This window comes from Carassius gibelio, chromosome A4 (assembly GCF_023724105.1).
Source record: "Carassius gibelio isolate Cgi1373 ecotype wild population from Czech Republic chromosome A4, carGib1.2-hapl.c, whole genome shotgun sequence".
Taxonomy (NCBI): Eukaryota; Metazoa; Chordata; class Actinopteri; order Cypriniformes; family Cyprinidae; genus Carassius; species Carassius gibelio.
In genome coordinates, this window is record NC_068374.1 from 25,226,386 (window position 1) to 25,247,017 (window position 20,632).

Genomic DNA, 20,632 nt, shown 5'->3' on the forward strand with positions numbered 1-20,632 from the left:
CTTTGTCTTTTTTCCCAACCAAAAGGTACCTACTGCTACTTGTACCGATTATGAAGGCAACAGATTTCTCATCCTGTCGAGGTCCTATCAGTAGATTACTTTCATAGTAAATACTGTTTGTAATGTCATTTATATCAAGAACCTCACAATATCTATTGTTAAATGTCCCACACGTTATCAATGTGCTGTTGGCGTCAAAAGGCACCAGAATGTTGACTCTGTTGTGTTCAGAGGCTTTAGTGATGTCTTTCCTGTTTTCTTCATAAAGATTGTGGCTCATCTGATGTATTCGATGGTTTGTAAGAACAAATAACTTACTGTTACCAACTACAAAGTCCTTGATGTCTGAATCAAAGTTCACCATTACACCGCAAATGCAATATTTCAAAAGTAGAAGTGTTCCAAGTAAGTATCCTCTCGTCTTGCATATCTGGTGAGCAGCTGAATTGATAATATCTTGTCACAGCGATCAACTATTCTCAGGTGCATCCACGGGTGAAGTGGATGGATGTGAAAGTAACATGGTTAAAATGAGGGCAGGGGTATAAAAACTACTGACAAAAGTGTGTTGAGTGCTGTGGGTACTGAGTTGAACGTTTACTCAAATCATTTGAAAGTTTACTTGAGTGCAAGAAAAAAAAAATGATGCTTGTTACGTGTTTTGCATTTATCTGCATATTTAAAAGCAAGCCTAAACATTATAAATTAACCAATGAAGATAAAGGTTTGTAAAGCAACAATTAAACACAATAGGCCTATTTTTGTGTTTTATCACAGTTTTTCCAGTGGCCTAAACATACTGTATAGGCTAATGCCCAAATATGTTTTGTTTTACTTGGAAATGTTCTATTAGCGTTCGAATTAAAGGTTCAGTATTTATGCATGTCTATCTTTTGGTTATGATTTGTGGTGAAGAGTGAAGCTTATGCTCTGGTTGTGGTTGTCTATGGCGCACATCAGTGTCCTTTGGAGGATGGGCCAATGGCTGAACATGAACAGTGTAAACTTTGTAGAGGAAGTTGCAGTTTAAAAATCTATTAATTAAAAAAAAAGAGTTAGTTAAACATTAAAATGTGTATCTAACAGAACAAATGTCATGCTACAAATGCAAATAACTTGTCACTGAGCAAATCTGAGTTCTTTGAATGATGCATTAAGTAACATCATTTTACACTCAGCATCTAACCACTCACAAGATGTAGTAAGATACTCTGCAGATTTTAAATAAACAATGTCAAGATATGACACAGTCCATTATATTGTAAATTAAGTAGATTTAATATGGTGTTCATTGTGTGTTATAAATAATCATACTCTTAAACTTAATTAAGTTATAAGTTATAGATAATTAATTATTATGATGTATCATAATTGTTGTTGATAACAATAGTTGATAACATATTATAAGGTTTTTTATAATGTGTTATGCATTCATCGCAATGTCCTAAGTATACCCTTATAATGTATTATAAACACGGGCTTCATAGAGTTATCTTAGTCTCCACAAATAAATAAATGTCTACTCATCACCTTAACTTTAACTGTGTTTGTAGACAGCACCGTTAGCTAGACCGATACACACAACACAGACCGGAGGTTAACTTAGGGCCCAATGAAACCGTTTTCACGATTTTCATACTAAATACTGTTTCATAGAAAATACTGTTTTTACTGTGTTTTGTATTGAAAATGTGTGTATGTTTTGGTGGATGTTAATGTGCTTGTTCATTTAAGTACAGACCAGACTCTTTCCTATAGATATCGTACTTTTGGTATGTTTATTTTTTAGTAAACTGTATACAAGAATAAGACTATTTTCGTCCCCCTTCAGTAACAAATTCCCCATTAAATATCAAATTTGATAATCAATGACTTAAAAAGACTTATTAAACATTTTGAACAGTGCACATTTCTTCATGCCATAAAATGGCTTGAATATAACTCATACATACATATAACGCATACATCATTTAGTAAATGTGGATTCACGAATATACAAATGAGACTAGTCCCTGCCTCCACTCAATCACAGACATATAGATTAAAACCAGAAACTGATTCGAAAACAAAAGAGAACAGGGTCACCTAAAACTTGATGTATCAGAATAGTAAAGCATTTTATGCATCACTCCACAACATCAGACTCATGACAGTTATTTATATCATATCATTTATTTGTTTTCTCCTCTGGGTGTTTCTATTGCTCCTTCATACTTGACCAGATGGGTTCTATGGACTGATGCAGAAGTAGTTTGTACTTTCTCCCATCCCGAGAACAAAAGTATCCCCAATGCCAATCTAGAAAGACAAAAAAAACTCAGTCCTGTTCATTGGGTTATGTTCTATAACTCATAAAGTTGACAAGATTTAACATTTAGCAGCAATTATCAAGTCAATAGACTTCTCCTTCCCATAATCTATTGAGATTTAACATCATAGTTACCACGTGGAAGAAAATAAAACATACTTACAGTGAGTGAGTCCACTTCTGGGATGGCTCCTGGTTTTCCTTTAATTGTACAGATAATGGCATTAGACTCAACCCTCTCCAAAACACACGGATACTTCTGATCTCCCTGTAGACCAGTCACAGTCATCTCACTCATACTCAAATTCAACATGTCTGCCTTTTTCTGAGAAACATAGAAAACAATTAGTGCAATCTCTGTACAGCTGCCAAATCTAATTATTTCATTAATTTCTACATCTTTTATTAAATAGTATGAAAGAGGCAGAACTGCAATGGTTTATTCAGCCAATTTAGTCACTCTTTACCTGAATGTTCACCTGTAGATCGTTGGCCACTGGAAAGGTAGTAAATCGAATGAACTTTGGGTCAGGCTGGTAGAACAAATAATCCACACAGTCCACAGTGGAGTTCCCAACATTCAGCAACAAGCTAAACCGACCACTGCCATCATAGCGGTGGGAGAGAAACCACATATCCTGAGATAGAAAGACAATGAAAATATGATTCTTATACATGTGACATTTAAAGATGCTTGTAAGTACTTACAAATATAAATATATATATAAAAATTCTTAGTTTACATTTTTTTTTTACATTTGTTTTAACAGTTTGGAGGTCAGTATGTGATGGACATTTGTATCAGTATCAGATAAAGTGCTGTGAGCAACTGCAGAAGTAATGACACATCTTACCCCTGAGCTTGTGTTGTATTGTGTTTCCAGCACTTCATTAAAGCGATGGACAGTAACTGATTCCACTAATTCCAGATTGCTCCCCTGAACATGAATCTTCCTTCCACCACTGAATGCCATTAATACATGATATAAAAATACATATCTATTAATATTTAAATCCCCCATTTATTTTAGCATATGTGGCTTTTGCATGCACACATGCAGACTCACAATACAACACATTTCAGCAAACAATGGAAGTGAAACCCACCAAAAATATTAAGAAAGTCCTGGCTGTCAGAAAACAGTTTAAGCAAGAATAGTCTTAAAACAATCTGAGTTAATAAACTGCAGATCTTAGAAATATGACAAATGATGCAGGAAATGACCTAATTGCAAGCATTAGGTGTTGCATATATTTTTAAAATCCACTATAAATGTATCTTATCAGATCATTACTTTTCAAACATTATTTTTCCACATTAACAGCATTCTTGCTAATTGAATTAACAAAATTTTCTGTATGACACTGGATTCATTAATTATAATGTGCAGTGCTGATGGGATGTGGTCTGACCTGCTCCAGCTGACTGTGGGCTGTATTCCAGTGCAGCTGGGCTGAGATTTGTAAGTGATGATGCTGTTACCATGACAACGGTCGTCAGGAGTAACAACACACACTTTCACTGTTCCTTTAGTTCCACTGGGAGGAATGTGGAACCTTAACGTGTCACTGGAGCGATCAAACACTGGAGATCTGAAGGAAGAGATATACAGTATGATTTATCTGAATCTACACACATTCATATATACACCACTAAACAAACACAGAGTCTCACTCTTTAGGAATGCACTCCAGATCCCCTTGAATACGGATTTTAGTAACAGATTCCAGGTTCCTTCCTCTTAGTAAAACATTGTTTCTGCCATGGAAAGAAACCTTGTTCGGCTCCAGAGACTCTATCTCTGGCTTCTACAAAACACCAAAGGTTTGGAAAATAACGGATGTTAAGCAATATAAGCTGATTTTTACTCAAGCGTGAAATACAGTTCTCTGTCTCTTATAAAGTCATGTTAATTTGAAATAGGAACATACTGTAAAAAACAATATCCTTATCCTTTGACATTGGGCACATAATCAGTCTGACACTTACATTGTAGACCATCTCAGATAGAAGATATTTACATTCGTCCTAAAGAGTAAAGAAAGAGCAGCTCATGTCATTCCTGAGTTAATTCAGTCAACACAATGATAGTTCAGCTCTCAACACTGAATTAATATAAGTTTATTAAGGTTTTTTTTCCCAATACAGATATACTGAAGCACTAGAATGTAAGTTACACATTGTCTCACCTGTGTGTGTAACTGCAGCCCACTTCCATGTGTCCAATCACAACGCTTGGAGGAAGAGGACCAGTAACACCCAGATGAGACACACTGCACACACCTGCATTTAAATAATGTTATTTATCATTTCATAATAGGAGTTCAGTCTTTCAAAACTCTTATAGACTGCATTTTCTCACTGTGTATAAGAAGCATTTGGTGAATTTTCTGTGATACTGGAGCAGTTTGTCAGCGTCAGTGTCTCTGTAATTTTCTGATCCTCAATAGTAACTGTAGCAGAGACTCTTAAACCTGAAAAGATAATCAAAGATGTTTATGATCATAAATAATCATATAGAGCATAAAATATACACTGGTGGAGAACCAACCTCCAGTGTATAGTAGCTGGTCAGAAAAACTACAGGAGCAGTTTGGGAAAACTGCAGGTGGATCAGACCCGTCACACAGGTTCATGGTTCCTGTGTTGAAGGTACATGAGAAGGCAGGATTTCCTGTGCTCTCCAGACTCAATGAAAGGTGTAGAGTAATCTGTGTAGAAGAGGGCAATGGCTGATAAAAAGCAGTCTTCTAAATATTAACTTAATTATAATAAGTCAATCATTGTAGACGTCTACCTTTCTAGAAGAATTCTCTGCCATCTGAAAAGAAAACAGCCGTGTCTGGAGAGAGTTTTTTGGGATGTACACCCATGAAGTATTTGAACATTCATCTCGAGTAGAACATCTAGATAAAGAGAGCATCAACCAGTATATCACTACAGAACTATTACAAACTGCTCATCTTGTCTACAGTATTTTCTGTAGATAAGAAATTATCATGTGCTACCACAATTCTGCCTTTTTATTTAGTGTAGATGCAGCCTGAAGCAGATTTCATGTGTGAAAAATCACATGTGATAAAGACAGACTGACCTGTGTGTGTTCACACACCAGCCGCAGAGAGGATCCAGAGCAGCTCTGCAGTCTTTCAGACTGATGTATTTAGCACACTGAACCACAGACACTCTTCTTAACTACATCAGAGCAGAAAGAGAGAAGTATGATGATTCGATCTAACACACAGTAAAGTGTCTGAATACTGCCTGAAATATTAACTTCTGCATAGTTTAATTCAGAGATTTGTAACCACAGGGAATGAGAGAGTTGCTTTTTTTCACACATTAAAACATGCTCTTGGATCAGCTTCTTGGTCAAAAGTAAAAAAACTATTCCTTTTTATATTGTTCTTGAAAAGCAGTATAACTTTTTACTTATTAATTTTAGAAAGGTTTAAGTAATTCTTATGTAATTAAAATGTTACATACAGGAACTATTGATTAATTAATATTTTACAAGTTTTTTATCCATTAATCCCTGCATGTATATACATATATATATATATATATATATGCAGGTGCTGGTCATATAATTAGAATATTATCAAGAAGTTGATTTATTTCACTAATTCTATTCAAAAAGTGAAACTTGTTTATTATATTCATGCATTACACACAGACGGATATATTTCAAACGTTTATTTCTTTTAATTTTGATGATTATTAGTGCCAACTAAGGAAAATCCCAAATTCAGTATCTCAGAAAATTTGAGTATAAATTAAGACCAATAAAAAGAAAGGATTTTTAGAATTCTTGGCCAACTAAAAAATATGAAAATGAAAAGTAAGAGCATGTACAGCACTCAATACTTAGTTGGGGCTCCTTTTGCCTGAATTACTGCAGCAATGTGGCATGGCATGGAGTCGATCAATCTGTGGCACTGCTCAGGTGTTATGAGAACCCAGGTTGCTCTGATAGTGGGCTTCAGCTCTTCTGCATTCTCAGGTCTGGCATATCGCATCTTCCTTTTCTCAATACCTCATAGATTTTCTATGTAGTTAAGGTCAGGCGAGTTTGCTTGCCAATTAAGAACAGGGATACCATGGTCCTTAAACCAGGTACTGGTAGCTTTGGCACTGTGTGCAGGTGCCAAGTCCGTTTGGAAATTGTAATCTGCATCTCTTTAAAGTTGGTCAGCAGCAGAAAGCATGAAGTGCTCTAAAACTTCCTGGTATACGGATGTGTTGATCTTGGACCTCAGAAAACACAGTGGACCAACACCAGCAGATGACATGGCACCGCAAACCATCACTGACTGTGGAAACTTTACACTGGGCCTGAAGTAACGTGGATTGTGTGCCTCTCCTCTCTTTCTCCAGACTCTGGGACCCTGATATCCCAAGGAAATGGAAAATCTATTTTCATCAGAGAAAATAACTGTGGACCACTCAGCAGCAGTCAAGTCCTTTCTGAAGCCAGACGCTTCAGACGCTGTCTGTTGTTCGAGAGTGGTTTGACACAAGGAATGCGACAGCTGAAACCCATGTCTTGCATATGTCTGTGCGAAGTGGTTCTTGAAGCACTGACTCCAGATGCAGTTCACTCTTTGTGAATCTCCCCCACATTTTTAAATGGGTTTTGTTTCACAATTCTCTCCAGGGTGCGATTATCTCTATTGCTTGTACACTTTTTTCTACCACATCTTTTACTTCTCTTCGCCTCTCAATTAATGTGCTTGGACACAGAGCTCTGTGAACAGCCAGCCTCTTTTGCAATGACCTTTTGTATCTTGCCTTCCTTGTGCAAGGTATCAATAGTCATATTTTGGACTACTGTCAAGTCAGCAGTCTTCCACATGATTGTGTAGCCTACAGAACTAGACTGAGAGACCATTTAAAGGCTTTAGATGTGTTTTGAGTTAATTAGCTGATTAGAGTGTGGCACCAGGTGTTTTCAATATTGAACCTTTTCACAATATTCTAATTTTCTGAGATACTGAATTTGGGATTTTACTTAGTTTTCAGTTATAAACATCAAAATAAAAAAAAAATAAACATTTGAAATATATCAGTCTGTGTGTAATAAATGAAAATAATATACAAGTTTCACTTTTTGAATGGAATTAGTGAAATAAACTTTTTTGATGATATTCTAATTATATGACCAGCACCTGTATATATATACTATTGACAGTAGCGTACCGTGAGGTTTCACTATGAGCATTCACGGGCACGGCACTCTAAAATGACCCGCCCACAGCAGCAGAACTGTACAAATGCTGGACATCCACGCACCATGTACACCTACAAAACAATGTTGTGACGAGTGGGGTGGGGTCGAGAGACGTGGGAACAGGAGCGAGGCCGGTGGAGTGATTGGAGATGAGCGACACCTGCTCGACCCACCGGTCTCGAGTACCACGGTGGAGATGGAGGGATATAAAACCGGAGCGACGACAGTGACAGAGGAGAGAGGACCAGGCCTGGGTTTTAGTTGTGTTTGGTTTTTATTTGTGCGTGTCAGTCGTCCGTGAGGGGCTCACGCTCTGTTTTGTTTTTATTTTATTATTAAAGTTTGAATTGATTGTCTGCTGGTTCCTGCCTCCTTCTTCCCATGGAGTTTTAATTCCTTACAAATGTGTATGATACAATATTCATCAGATAATAAAGCACTCACTTGTCTGCACTGTTGGGAACAGTCTATAATACTCTATAATAAAAGTAACTCGTTACCAGGGAAAGCAACTATTTGTGTTACTGTTTAAAAAAAGGTGCTATATGTCATATAATTTGTATTTTTTTAGCAGTTTTAACAAGTCAGTTGAAATGAATAGAACAGACAGGTGTTCGTACATAACTTTCTATATTTATTGCACGTCAACAGACAGGAAGAGTTTTATCCTGCACTTCAAGTATTATCTTTGTAAGAAAAGTGTTTTTGGCCACTAACTTTGTAAATGTGTCGTTGTGAGATGCTTCATTAAATTAGATTGCTTACAACGGATCTCGACAAAGTCTTTGCTCCTGGACATAATGTACACATTACATGCACATTCTTGCCTTTGACCACAATAGCCGCATTTCCACTGTCGGGCCAGTGCGGGCCAGTGCGAGCCAGGGCTTAAAGCGGGCCGGGCGGGGCTCATAGTCCCGGGCCAGTAGCACGAGGCCAGAATAGCACAGGATTTCTAAAGTGGAGCCTGAAGCACCGCTGCACGTCACTAAAACACGCCCTTTACACACCTCTCAGAACAACGTCATGCAACCTCATCATTTCACCATCAAAGAGAAATTATCAGAAAACTAAGAAATAAGTCACTGGAACATGCGCGGTCACACAGGAACATGATAAAAGCGGCCGTTTGTTTGCATGCTTTGTTATATATTCAAATTCAAAAGCATCGATGTTTTAACTATAAAATTTATTTAAATTATCAGGACTCAAAATTAATCACACATAAATACACTTATTTCTATTTTATTTATTTATTTTTAACGCTTATGAAAATAGCCTGCTTATTGAGTCTGTTTCTGTTTATTAGCCACTGATCTATATATATATAACTATAGTCCTCACTATATTATAGATCAGTGTTATTAGCCACAGCCGTCATATTTAGAATGAATGGTAATATCTCTATTTTCATAAAAGCTCCCGACCAAAAAATATTATTAGGCTATATTCTTTTATGATAGGCAACGTGAGATAAACTCTCGAGACGAGGCTTGTGACAGATAATATAAGTTACTTAATAAATACACGATTGTGATAGAGAATAAGAAGCTGATGATTTCTTCAAGCGGTCATATTTTACCATGTTTACTGTGGTAATATGTTTAGCGTGCATATCTTTTTCATCGCTTATAAATATTTCTGCCTTGTATGGTGATTATAATCCACATTGGATCGTAAGTTATGACTATAACTATGGATCTATGAGACTGAATGATGACCGTCAACACGGTCTTACCTTGAATGACGCCATTCTGCCAGCTCTCCTCGAGACCTAATGTAAACAATGTCAGGTGACTGACCCCTAGTGGTTGGTTCCCTATAAAACATCAGGATGAACCGAACACTTCCTCTTGCCTGGAACGCCTCAGTTCATCCCGAGTGACAAGAAATGGTGACGGTCATTCGGTCTCATAGATCCATAGTTATAGTCATAACTTACGATCTATTTCGACCCCACTCAGACCGTCACCACGGTCTTACCTTGGATGACTAGTGCCATCAAGGTCACGAGGGAATGTAAGCCTCTCCTTCTTTACATCCCTGCTTAGCGGCCGAGAGCAGAATTGTGGACCCAAGCGTAACTGGGTCCACCACATTGACCCTGTAATACCGGGCAAAGGTACAAGGTGAGCTCCATGATGCCGCTGCACATATGTCCATTAGTGCCACCCCCTTCAGTGCTGTCCAGGATGTGGCCAGACTCCTGGTAGAATGAGCTACCAGGTTCCCTGGGACTGGTAAGCTCTGACTGGAGTATGTGTGTGCAATAGTGTCTACTATCCAATGTGATAGGCGCTGTTTCGAGGCTGGTTTTCCGATACTTTTCTTATCGAAACACAAAAACAACTGAGTGTGTAAATTTTGTAATGACTGTGTCCGCTCAATGTATGTGCGAAGTGCTCGAACTGGACAGAAGGACTGAACAATACTGTGGAAATGGGAAATAGCCGCCACATAAACTCGTACTGGGTTGACTTTTTTTCCTGAGTCTAAAAGTGACTGAAGAAAGCATAAAATGGAATCGAGACCACAATTCATGGGGTCTAAGTTTTTGTCCTGACACCAGTTAGAGAACACACGCCACTTACTCGAGTAGTAATCCCAAGTGGAAGCCGCTTTAGCATTGTTTATGGTTTTCCTTACTTACTAGGAGAAGTGGGAACCAATGTCTCTTTGGCCATTTTGGGGCGATCAGTAAGATCTTGCAACATCCCAGATCCACCCTTTTGAGCACAGGAGGAATCAATGGTAGGGGAGGAAAAGCGTATAATAAACCTCCCGGCCACTCGTGAGACAGTGCATCCAGTCCCAAAGGCCCTCCTTGGCCACTCAGAGAGAGCCACATCTTGCAAGGGGTTGTCTCGGCTGATGCAAACAGGTCGGTCTGGGCTCTCCCAAACCGGGTCCAAATGAGATGCACCACCACCGGGTGTAATCGCCATTCCCCCGGGAAAGGTCCAGTTCGGGAGAGGAGATCGGCTGCCCGGTTCACTTTTCCGGGTATGTAAATTGCCCTGAGAGAGGCGAGTCTCGGGTGAGCCCAAAACAGAAGTCTCCTGGTTTCCTGGAGGCAGCGCAATGACCTGGTGCCTCCTTGGTGATTGATGTAATAAACTGCCAACATATTGTCGGTTCTAACAAGGACATGCCTGTCCTGTAGGAACGGAATCAAGTGTCTCAAAGACAGATAGATTGCTCTCAGCTCCAGCACATTGAAGTGTTCTATAGTCAATGGGAACATCCATGAGCCTCTGACTGATCTTCCTTGCCAGACAGCCCCCCAACCTTTCAGAGAAGCATCGGTTGTCACCACCATTCTCCTCGCTGGTATATTCCCCAGAGGAACACCTTGACCCAACCTGCTGCTGCTTATCCATGGACGCAGAGCCTGAACACATTTCTGTGTGACTTTCAACTTCACTCGCCTGTGTAATTTTGGGTGGAGTTGAAATTTGTTTATCCACCATTGCAACGGTCGTGTTTTAGCAGTCCCAGAGGCACTACCTTTATTGCTGCCGATATCATCCCCAGTAATCTTTGGAACTGTGCCAACTCCATCCGCTTGCCTAAGCGGAAAGATAGTGCCAGGGCAGATAACCTTGCTACCCTCTGTGGGGACAGATATGCTGTCATTGTTAAGGTGTTCAAAACTAACCCTACAAATACGGTTTCTTGCCGTGGTTTGACATTGCTTTTTTTTGAGATTCATGCGGAACCCAAGCTCTTGTACATGGTTGATAACAGCCTCTGTATCTCTTAGAACCTTGTGATGGCTTGGTGCACAGATTAGCCAGTCGTCCAGGTATGGGAGGATCTTTATACCCACTGCCTGAAGAGGGTAAAGAACGGCTGACACCACCCTGGTAAATACACGGGGAGAGAGGGAAAGGCCAAAGGGAAGGACCTCGAATTGATATGCTTGGCCTTGAAAAGCAAAGCGAAGAAACTTCCTGTGATCTGGATGAATGGGCACATGAAAGTATGCATCTTTGAGGTCTAGTGTTGTAAACCACTCGTTTGGCTCTATAACCTCCAAGATTTGGGCGGTGGTCAGCATCTTGAATGGCAACACTTTTATGTATGCATTCAGATGTCTTAGGTCTAAAATGGGTCGGAGACCACCATCTTTTTTGGGCACAAGGAAATAGTTCGAATAAAACCCAGTGTGCTGTTTGCAGGGTTGTAGCTGAGTAATTGCCTTCTTCCCAAGAAGGGTTGTTATTTCTTTGGATAAAATTTCTGCCTGGACTGCGTCTTTGACCACAGTTAAGTTAATCCCTGAAAATGAAGGAGGTCGTTGCCGGAACTGGATTCTGTATCCGCTTTTTATCGTAGCGAGTACCCAACGATCTGAGATTTTCCTCTCCCAGCTGTCCAGGCATAGCTGGGAGCAGATTCCGGCAGCTCTTCCAGGATTGCTACGCAGTTCCCCCATAGGGGCCTGAGCCCCTGGGGTTTCGCTTCTTTTGTGGTGCATCTCTAACTGATGTACGAGACCGAGCCATTTGTGAATGCCGTGGTGCTTGTCTGGCACTTTGGCTGGTATCAAACCTCTGAGAATGGGTATTTTGTCTTCTGTTGAACTCCCATGGTCCTGGCCGACTAAAATGGGGATGATGAGGGGGCTGAAAGCCTCGATATGACTGTCTAGCTGCCTTAACGGGACCAAACGTGCGTTGCACTGATTCTCTTCTCTTCCGCGCTTGCTCAGCTTTATCAAGTGTCGTCTGAGAGTCTGGGTGAAACACACGGCCTGGTGTGACGGGCATGTATGTCAGTTCCTTCCTGATAGTATCAGGTAGGGAAGTCTGTGCTTACCAAATCTGCCTACGAGAAAGGATTGCAGATGACATAAAAGCCCCAATGTTTCTAGTGAGCTGGGCGTGCGTAACCAGGGCTGCATCGACCAAACCCATAATGACCCTATCTTCCGGATTTATAAGTTTCCGTAAAGAAGCCAGAATTATGGCTAAGGCATTACCAGATCGGGCTGCACGTGTGGCTGAGTTGTAGGTTCGACACACTAGGTTATCGGTCTTCTCACACTCTTTCCGGGGACAGCGTGGGTCATCAGTCACCCGGTCTAGACCCAAGGATGCTAAAGATGCCATTTCACACTCCACCGCTGGCATACCGCCCATGCCGGTTTCTGCAGCATATTGTATATTAGCAAAGCGTCTTCAACCAGCATTGAACTGGGGTGCAGCTTTGGGATGATTCCAGGCTTTGCTTAGCATTTGTGAATAGTCCTCAGTAACAGGAATCGAAACAGATGGTTGAGACTGGGAACCCCAGCCCACACACCTTGCACCACTGGTGTCGTTGATGCCTCAGCCTGGGTTTCCAAACCTAAAATTCTTGCAGCATTAAGAATTCTGTTAAAAACGTCAGGTTGGTTACTGTCTCCATCAATAGCAGAAAACCTGGACTCATCTCCTTGATCTTCCTCACTCAGATCCTGATCATTAATACCAAAAAGAGAGTCATGAGCATGAAGAGAAATTGTGTCAGGAATGTTACCTCTTCCGCCCTGATTTGGAGGGATATCATCCTCAGAAACAACAGATGAAACTGCATGTTGTTGTCCACCTAACCCCCTATCGTGGGGTCTAAAATTATCAATTTTCCCAGCCAAATCCCGTAAAGTTGCTAGAATTTGCATCTGGGTGTCAGCTTGAGGTTCTGAAGCCCTTGACCTTATTCCATCAGAGCAGCTAGGTCCATCATGGACTTCAACAGGAGAATGTTCCCTTCTCCGTTTAAGAGAGCGTGCATCAACCACTGATCCTGATGCACCTCTATCATGAGCTGGCCGTTCAAAAAGGCTAGCTCTCTGCACCCTCTCTTGTAGGGAGAACTCAGCTGCGGCCGGGCATGGTTTTCCAATGTACTCCAGTAAATGGAGCCCGGTCAAATTCGATGTGAATATAGAGAAAAAAGTTACTCGCCACATCCGTACGCTTCTTAAGCGTCGGAATACAATCCCTACAAAACAAATTTTAACATGAATCAAATTCGTTAAATTGTAATGTAAATAATACCAACCACTCACCTGAAAATATAGAAGAAAATATAGAAGAAAAAGGAAAAAAATACCGCTATCCTCAGGGGCACCAGGCGTCTGCACTATAGTGACGGATTGAATGGGTACAGATTTCCAAATAACAGTGTATACACGCGGATTTCCTCCAAACCGGTCTCTAGAGAGGCGAGAAAGGCAAAGAGGAAGTGTTCGTTTCATCCGGATGTTTTATAGGGAACCAACCACTAGGGGTCAGTCACCTGACATTGTTTCCATTAGGTCTCGAGGAGAGCTGGCAGAATGGCGTCATTCAAGGTAAGACCGTGGTGACGGTCTGAGTGAGGTCGAAATAGATCAAGTTATTTCAAACACTCGCTGCTGACTGAAAGAGAGTTTTGAGCTTGACTTATTTAAAAAAGTGTTTAATGCTGGGGTTAAAGCTGTTATCTTTCTGAAATGATCCACAGTGCAGACTCAATATTTTTATAAAAGCTCCCGAACAAAAATCATTATTATATTTTGATGATATGCAACGTCGAGCTAAACTCTTGAAACGAGACGAAAGATAAAATGTTACTTAATAAATACACAATTGTGATAGAGAATAAGAAGCTGACGTCTGATTTCTCCAAGCGGTCATATTTACCATGTTTACTATGGTAACGTTAATGTTTAGTGTGCATAATCTTTTACATCACTTATAAATATTTCTGCCTTGTTTAGTGATTATAATCCACATCGGATCAAGTTATTTCAAACACTTGCTGCTAAGAGTGAGTTTTGAGCTCAACTTATTTTAAAACGTCTTTAATGCTGCTGTTAAAGCTGTTGTCTTTCTGAAATGATCCGCACTGACGCTCTCCAGACTCGGAGAAACTCCGCCTTTGTTCATAACTCCTCCTCTAGTCCCAGCTGGCCCGCTTTGGCCCAAGGTTTTCGTCGGGCCAAAAAACCCTGGCCGTTGGCCCGGAGGAAGCCCCGGCGAGGCACGATCAAGCCCCAGAAGTAACAGCGGAAACGCGACTGGCCCTGGCACGCACTAGCACGCCCGGTCTTAGTTCGATAGTGGAAACACGGCTAATGAGTTTTAAGTAGTGCTTATATCTCCACCTTGAAAATGCCAACTTTTCATCGGATTGCTCCTGTCTCGCCATCTCCGCTGCTGCTGCGAATCTCTGTTCAGCTGTTGTGTGTGTTTGTGTTGCGCCGCCGCTGGTGCGTGTGCTGGCATGTGAGTAAAAACACTGGCTCTGATTAGCTACCATGAACTCATGACTCTGCCTTAGGCAATCATAATCGCTTTTCTCGTTATTAACCCACCTCCTCACTAGCTGTGTGAGTCAGGGGTGCATTCGGATTATACAGTTTATTAAATCAATGCATAGTAACGCACCGCATTTAACACATAGACAGTAAAAGAAATGGACACAGCGACCCCATTGGAACTCAATTGAGACGTATTTTAGCACTTCCGTTTCTGACGAGCAGACTCAAACGAAGCTTGACGACGTCAGCAAACTGTCTGACAGATGTAAATCCTCTAGTAGCTGTGCGTGCAAACTACATTCGTTAATCTTGCAGAGACGGTGAGCTTGAGCGGGGAGTTCTTTGGCGTGAGTGAGCAGGAGTAAGTATTCTGATTAATTATTTTGTATAGTATTTTAAAATGTAACGCCAGTATGCCAGATTAAGTTAATTGGCTGCGAGCTTCTCCTCCTGTCTGTACGGTAATGCGACAGAGAGTCGAGTGGTTATGACGCAATCGTTAGCCTATTTTTTACAAAAACTTTTTATACGGGGCCATAATGTAACATAGAAGGTAATGGAGCCCTTTATACATTGTCCTGTATCTTTAGAAATAAATAATGGACAAACAGAGTCTTTAAACGCCTCAGATGTAAAGTTATTCGCTGTCAAAGTGACGCCAAAATGAATGGGAGTCAATGGGAACGCTAACGCAAGTGAAGTTCTGCTAAAAGATGGCAGCACGCAGCCGACTTCAACTTCCGGTCAACTTCCTTGCCGCCTGATTTAACGTCCAGTAACGGCGTTGTAACGATGGAAAAGGTTATTAATTAGATTACTCCATTACTGAAAAAATTATGTCGTTATTCCAAACACTGCTTGTCTGTGTGTCTGTCATTCCATGTTCTTTTATTCGCATTAAAAAAATAAACATGGCCAAATAACTTCGAGCACAAGTTATTTGGCCATTTTTATTTTTTTGTTCTGTTTTTTGTTGCAATTTTTGTAATGGCGCACAGAAAGTTTTTAGCTAATTCAGTTTGAGTAGTTTATCCTTTCTTAGTTATTCCTCTTTTGTCAGCAAAAGTTCGCCTTGAAAAGGGTAGATAGGCAACAATATCTGGTGTAGGCAACAATATCTGGTGTAGGCGCCGGTGACTGCAGGTTGGAAATTCCCAAATAAGCGCTGGGGCGCAGTGTTGCCAAATTGGGCTAATTTTACACAGTTACTATGGGTTGTCTGCTGGTTGAAGCATCCTCAATTACATGATATTTAGCCCCTGGAATGTGAATTTTAGGGGAACCCCGCCAGAAAAACATGTATTTACTCACAATTTTTTACGGGGGACCCCCATAGACAGTATAAAAACATCGACATAGTGTCTGTGATGTCACCCATAGACTCCTGAAGAGCATTTTTGAAGCTCAAAAGTGTGTAGACCAGGCTGTTGCCAACTTGGCAGCACATCACCGCATGACTCTCCCGGACAATCAAAAATGGGCAAAAAGGCAGAGCTGCTTGCAAAAGCCTTGTCCACCTAGCTGGATGGCATTATCATAAGTGGCAATCAACCTGTCAATCAAGTGACCACGCCCTTAATTATGCAGAACTTTAAGGATTAATAAAATTTAAATACACGAGTTATTAAAAAATGAACCCTCCCTCACAGTTGTCATGAAGGGCAAAATTAGCTATATAGAAGAAAAACATTTTCTGAACAAGGCTGCAAACATGATTTTTTCTGCTTTAAAGTTTTAACGTTGGCATTTTAACATGGAGAGTCTATGGGATTGACTCCCTTTTGCAGCCAGCCTCAAGCGACCAGTCGATGAATTACAGTTTTAGTCATTTCCTTGTTGGCTTCATGAGAGAGCAAGAGGTTGCCGCTCAGGGACACCTTGAAACGCGATTGGGTGGGTTTTGACAAAAAAAAAACCAGGCAACCCTGGCTGGGGGAAGCACTGGGCACATCACTGGTCCAAAAGGGCGTGCATCACGTCAAAATTTTATTGGCTGATGATTTTGTCACTACTGCCTTTACAAATCAGATTCAACATCCTTGAACAAAAGGGAAGCGCAATTTTTATTTTTATTTTTTACTTAGGATATTCCAGTTCAATATCAACGAAACTAATCATATAGGCCATTTTGTAGACATATTATATTATATATTATATATATATATATACAAATTATACCTAAATAAAATAATAAAAACATTTTTTACACATTTTTTGTCTTTATAGGGCAAGCAGAGAAGGCAGAGACTATTTGTAGTATTTGTATTTTTTGTTAATTGCATTTTTCTAAACTTCACCTGTTTCTCCAAAGCGATGTAAATATATTTGAAATCTACTGGATCAAAGTGCATTCTGGGAAATACTGCTCGTTCATCATCAGATTTGAACAGCACTGTTGGACAGCCTGGAGTGTATTTCTCATCCAATACAAGCTAGAAAAACAGAAATACAAATCATGAATTATGACATTAGTAATTCAAATGCAGAATAAAAAAACAACTTATAGCTATATGTGCAAATTTAAAATGGTGTGCAGGTATTTAGAAATGAAAACCAACTGAGACTAGTGAAATAAAGGCATGTGTTAGAGAGAGAAGTGAAGGAGACCTTTATGAGTTGGCCATCACTGGTTCCTATGAAAAGCACAATCCAGGATCCACTTCTTACTGCTGCCACTGCTGACATTGAGCTGTACTTGAACACCACAGAGAGCGGCTGAAGTTCAGTATCATTCTGAAACACAAACAACAAAATAAAACTCTGTATGAACAGCACAATTACCTTTATCATGCAACATGTATTCTATTGCAAATGTTATCCATATCTCAATAAGACAAAATAATATCCAACCTCAGAACCACATGGATTTTCATCATAAGAGCAGAAGCCCTTCACTCGTCCTTTAACATGATTGATGTCATACAGAGCCAGCGCGCTGTTCTCCGGATCCTGCTGATTCTGTGCACTGAACACACCTGCCCAAATAACTCTGTTCACTGAGGGAATAACGGTGCTGGCGACGAGCACTGGACGAGCTTTATCACTGCAGCATCGTATCCTTGAAGCCTGTAGAGATCTGATGATTTCTGTCTTTTTTCCTTTAGAGCTGTTCATCCACAGGATGAGCACTTTCCTCTCGGAGTCAGTCTTTGTGTTGAGAAATAAGTAAGATTCTGAGGGTGAAACTCTCTGGAATCCATCAACAAACTGCACATCTCTCACAGTGCTCTGAATCATGGCATCTGATCCTTCTGCCATTCTTGAGAAAATCCCACCTGGTTGAGAGTCTAAAGTGTTCCACAAGATAGCAACAGAATACCTGAAATCTTGAGGTTTTGCATCGTCATCTTTTTTCCCAACCAAAAGGTACCTACTGTTACTTGTACCAGCTATGAAGGCAACAGATTTCTCATCCTGTCGAGGTCCTATCAGTATATCACTTTCATAGTAAATACTGTTTGTAATGTCATTTATATCAAGAACCTCACAATATCCTTCTTTAAAAGTCCCACAAGTTATCAAGGTGCTGTTTTCATCAAAAGGCACCAGAATGTTGACTCTGTTGTGTTCAGTTGCTTTAGTGATGTCTTTGCTCTTCTCCTCATAATGATCATGTCTCATCTGATGTAGTCGATGATCAGTAAGAACAAATAACTTACTGTTACCAACTACAAAGTCCTTGATATCTCCATCGAAGTCATGCACATCATCGCAAATGCAATATTTCAAAATGACAAGAATTCCAAGTAATCCTCTCATCTTATCTGATGAGCAGCTGAGGTTTAGAGATCTTGTCACAGAGATCAACAGCTCTCGGATGCGTGCACTCGTGAAGTGGATGGAAGTGAAAGTAACATTGTTAAAATGGTTGTGGTTGTCTCTTGGCTATCCCTCAATTCTGATTGGTTGATTGGAATTTTAATCCAGGAACACGTTGTACTTGGTGAAATCATGTTCACCATCTATAAGTATCCTTTGAAGGATGGGCCAATGGCTGAACATGAACAGTGTACAATTTAGAGAAAGTTGCAGTGTCAAAATCAATTCATTTTTAAACAGAGTTAGTTAAATGTTAAAATGTGTATCTAACAGAACACGTCATCATACAAATGCAAATAACTTATCACTGAACGAATCTGAGTTCTTTGAATGATGCATCAAGTAGGCTACCATTTTATTATCATGGCAGAAGCCACAAGCTCTCCTATTCACTTTCAGAAAAGAAAGGTACAAAAGCTGTCACTTTCAGAAAGTACTAATTTGTACACTTTCAGTACTAATACTATATGTTTCTTTAAGATACCAGTATGTACACTTTAGGGGTAAATAAGATACAAATGTACCTTTTGAAAGGTTACATCATAAATAATAATATATAATATTAATATAATGTAAATGTAACACTATAAAAACCTACATAGTCATGGGAAGAAGGAGGTGGAAACCGACGAATATTTAAATAAAACTTTAATAACAAAATAAACACAAAACAGCGCGACAGCCCCTCACGGACGACTGCCGCGCACAAACAAAACCAAACCCAAAATAAAGTCCAGGCCTGGTCATCTCTCATCCTTCACTGTTGTAGCTCATCTTTTATCCTTACGATATCCTCCGTGGGACTCAAGACCGGTGGGTGGCGGAGGTGGCGCTCATTTCCAAATCACTCCACCGGCCTCGCTCTGTTCAGACAGCTCTAATCTTCTGTACAGAATTTTATGGAATAAAATGTCGACCGATGAAGAGGTAATAATTATAGTCAAACTTTGGGGTGTTGATCGACTCCATCTACATTTTGATTATCTTTCTGAATCCAATTCATAGTAATTTTTCAGCAACCTATTGTACCTGAAAATAAAACACTTCATTTTATTTGTATAATATCTGTAATTGTAATGTGTATATTTGTTCTAATTTACTAATAACAGAGATAAAATAATGAAAAAGATTTTTATCTTCACCCATGCACCCATTTTTCATATACATATATATATATATATATATATATATATATATATATATATATATATATATATATATATTTACCTTAAAAGGCTTTAGAAAAACATGACAAAGGATCATGATAAAATAAAGATCCGCGGTCCGCGATTGTGCCCTCATAACACCATTCAACGCCATTTCGCCAACCAGCGGAAGATGGTCTGGTCACATTATTCTGCCCACAAAGCATAATTTATCTTTAGTTTTGCTCTTTGTGTTTATGAGCAAAAACTGTTAGAGACCAACTGTCCAACCACTACTAAACATGAGAACTGCAGGTCACAAAAGAATTGAAAGCAGAACATGACAGGAAACAAAAAAATAATAAATAAAAATCTCTAATGGCCCAACATTAAAGAGTTCACCCAAAAATTCAAAGTAACCAAACAGTGTGAGTAACCAAACAGTTTTTGACAGTTTGTTTTTAAGAAATATTTTATGTTCCACTGAAGAAAGCATTCATACATTTTTTCAACAACTTTAGGGCAAGTAAATGATACTGATTTATTATTTAGGGGTGAACTATATCTTAAACATTTAGTAAAAAATATATAGTCAGAAAATAATGTTTCTTTTGCAAGAAACATTGTGCAACGAAAGAGAGAAAGTTACAGGATGCCTTCCATAGTTTAAGGATGGACATGACGGCAAAACAAAAAGCAGAAGCTTATAAGCATTTAATGTATGAGGTTTAAAAATATACACAGCTAACAAGAAACTTCTGCTTTGAGCTTTCTGTTAATTAAAGACTTCTGCATCACAATTTCCACAAATGTATCACTGTTTCCACAAACATATTGA

At 39.6% G+C, this 20,632-nt stretch overlaps 2 protein-coding genes across 3 annotated transcripts in view; both read right to left on the bottom strand.

The window, feature by feature from the left end:
- Positions 1 to 20,632, bottom strand: part of LOC127974624 (plexin-C1) — a 117,916-nt gene that overhangs the window by 63,474 nt on the left and 33,810 nt on the right. The gene's annotated exons all lie outside the window — the stretch shown is intronic.
- LOC127974616 (plexin-C1-like) lies at positions 1,770 to 18,656 on the bottom strand. Of its 2 annotated transcripts, none has more exons than XM_052578019.1 (15): positions 17,681 to 18,656; positions 17,438 to 17,563; positions 17,128 to 17,262; positions 5,404 to 5,504; positions 5,107 to 5,215; positions 4,861 to 5,020; positions 4,672 to 4,783; positions 4,499 to 4,592; positions 4,299 to 4,337; positions 3,984 to 4,117; positions 3,722 to 3,901; positions 3,163 to 3,271; positions 2,776 to 2,946; positions 2,472 to 2,633; positions 1,770 to 2,298 (listed from the first exon to the last, which is right to left on the bottom strand). In XM_052578019.1, the coding sequence occupies exons 1-15, from the start codon at positions 18,587 to 18,589 to the stop codon at positions 2,230 to 2,232; spliced, it is 2,610 nt and encodes an 869-aa protein (XP_052433979.1). In that variant the 5' UTR covers positions 18,590 to 18,656; the 3' UTR covers positions 1,770 to 2,229. The 2 variants fall into 2 exon arrangements, with proteins under 2 accessions (XP_052433979.1, XP_052433970.1); XM_052578010.1 differs by having other exon boundaries at positions 4,861 to 5,041.

Coding starts and splice junctions, on each gene's coding strand:
- LOC127974616 (XM_052578010.1), bottom strand. CDS start 18,589: ATGAGAGGATTACTTGGAATTCTTGTCATTTTGAAATATTGCATTTGC. Junction 3,272..3,721: donor CCCACAGTCAGCTGGAGCAG/GTCAGACCACAT, acceptor AATGGCATTCAG/TGGTGGAAGGAAGATTCATG. Junction 2,947..3,162: donor AATACAACACAAGCTCAGGG/GTAAGATGTGTC, acceptor TTTCTATCTCAG/GATATGTGGTTTCTCTCCCA.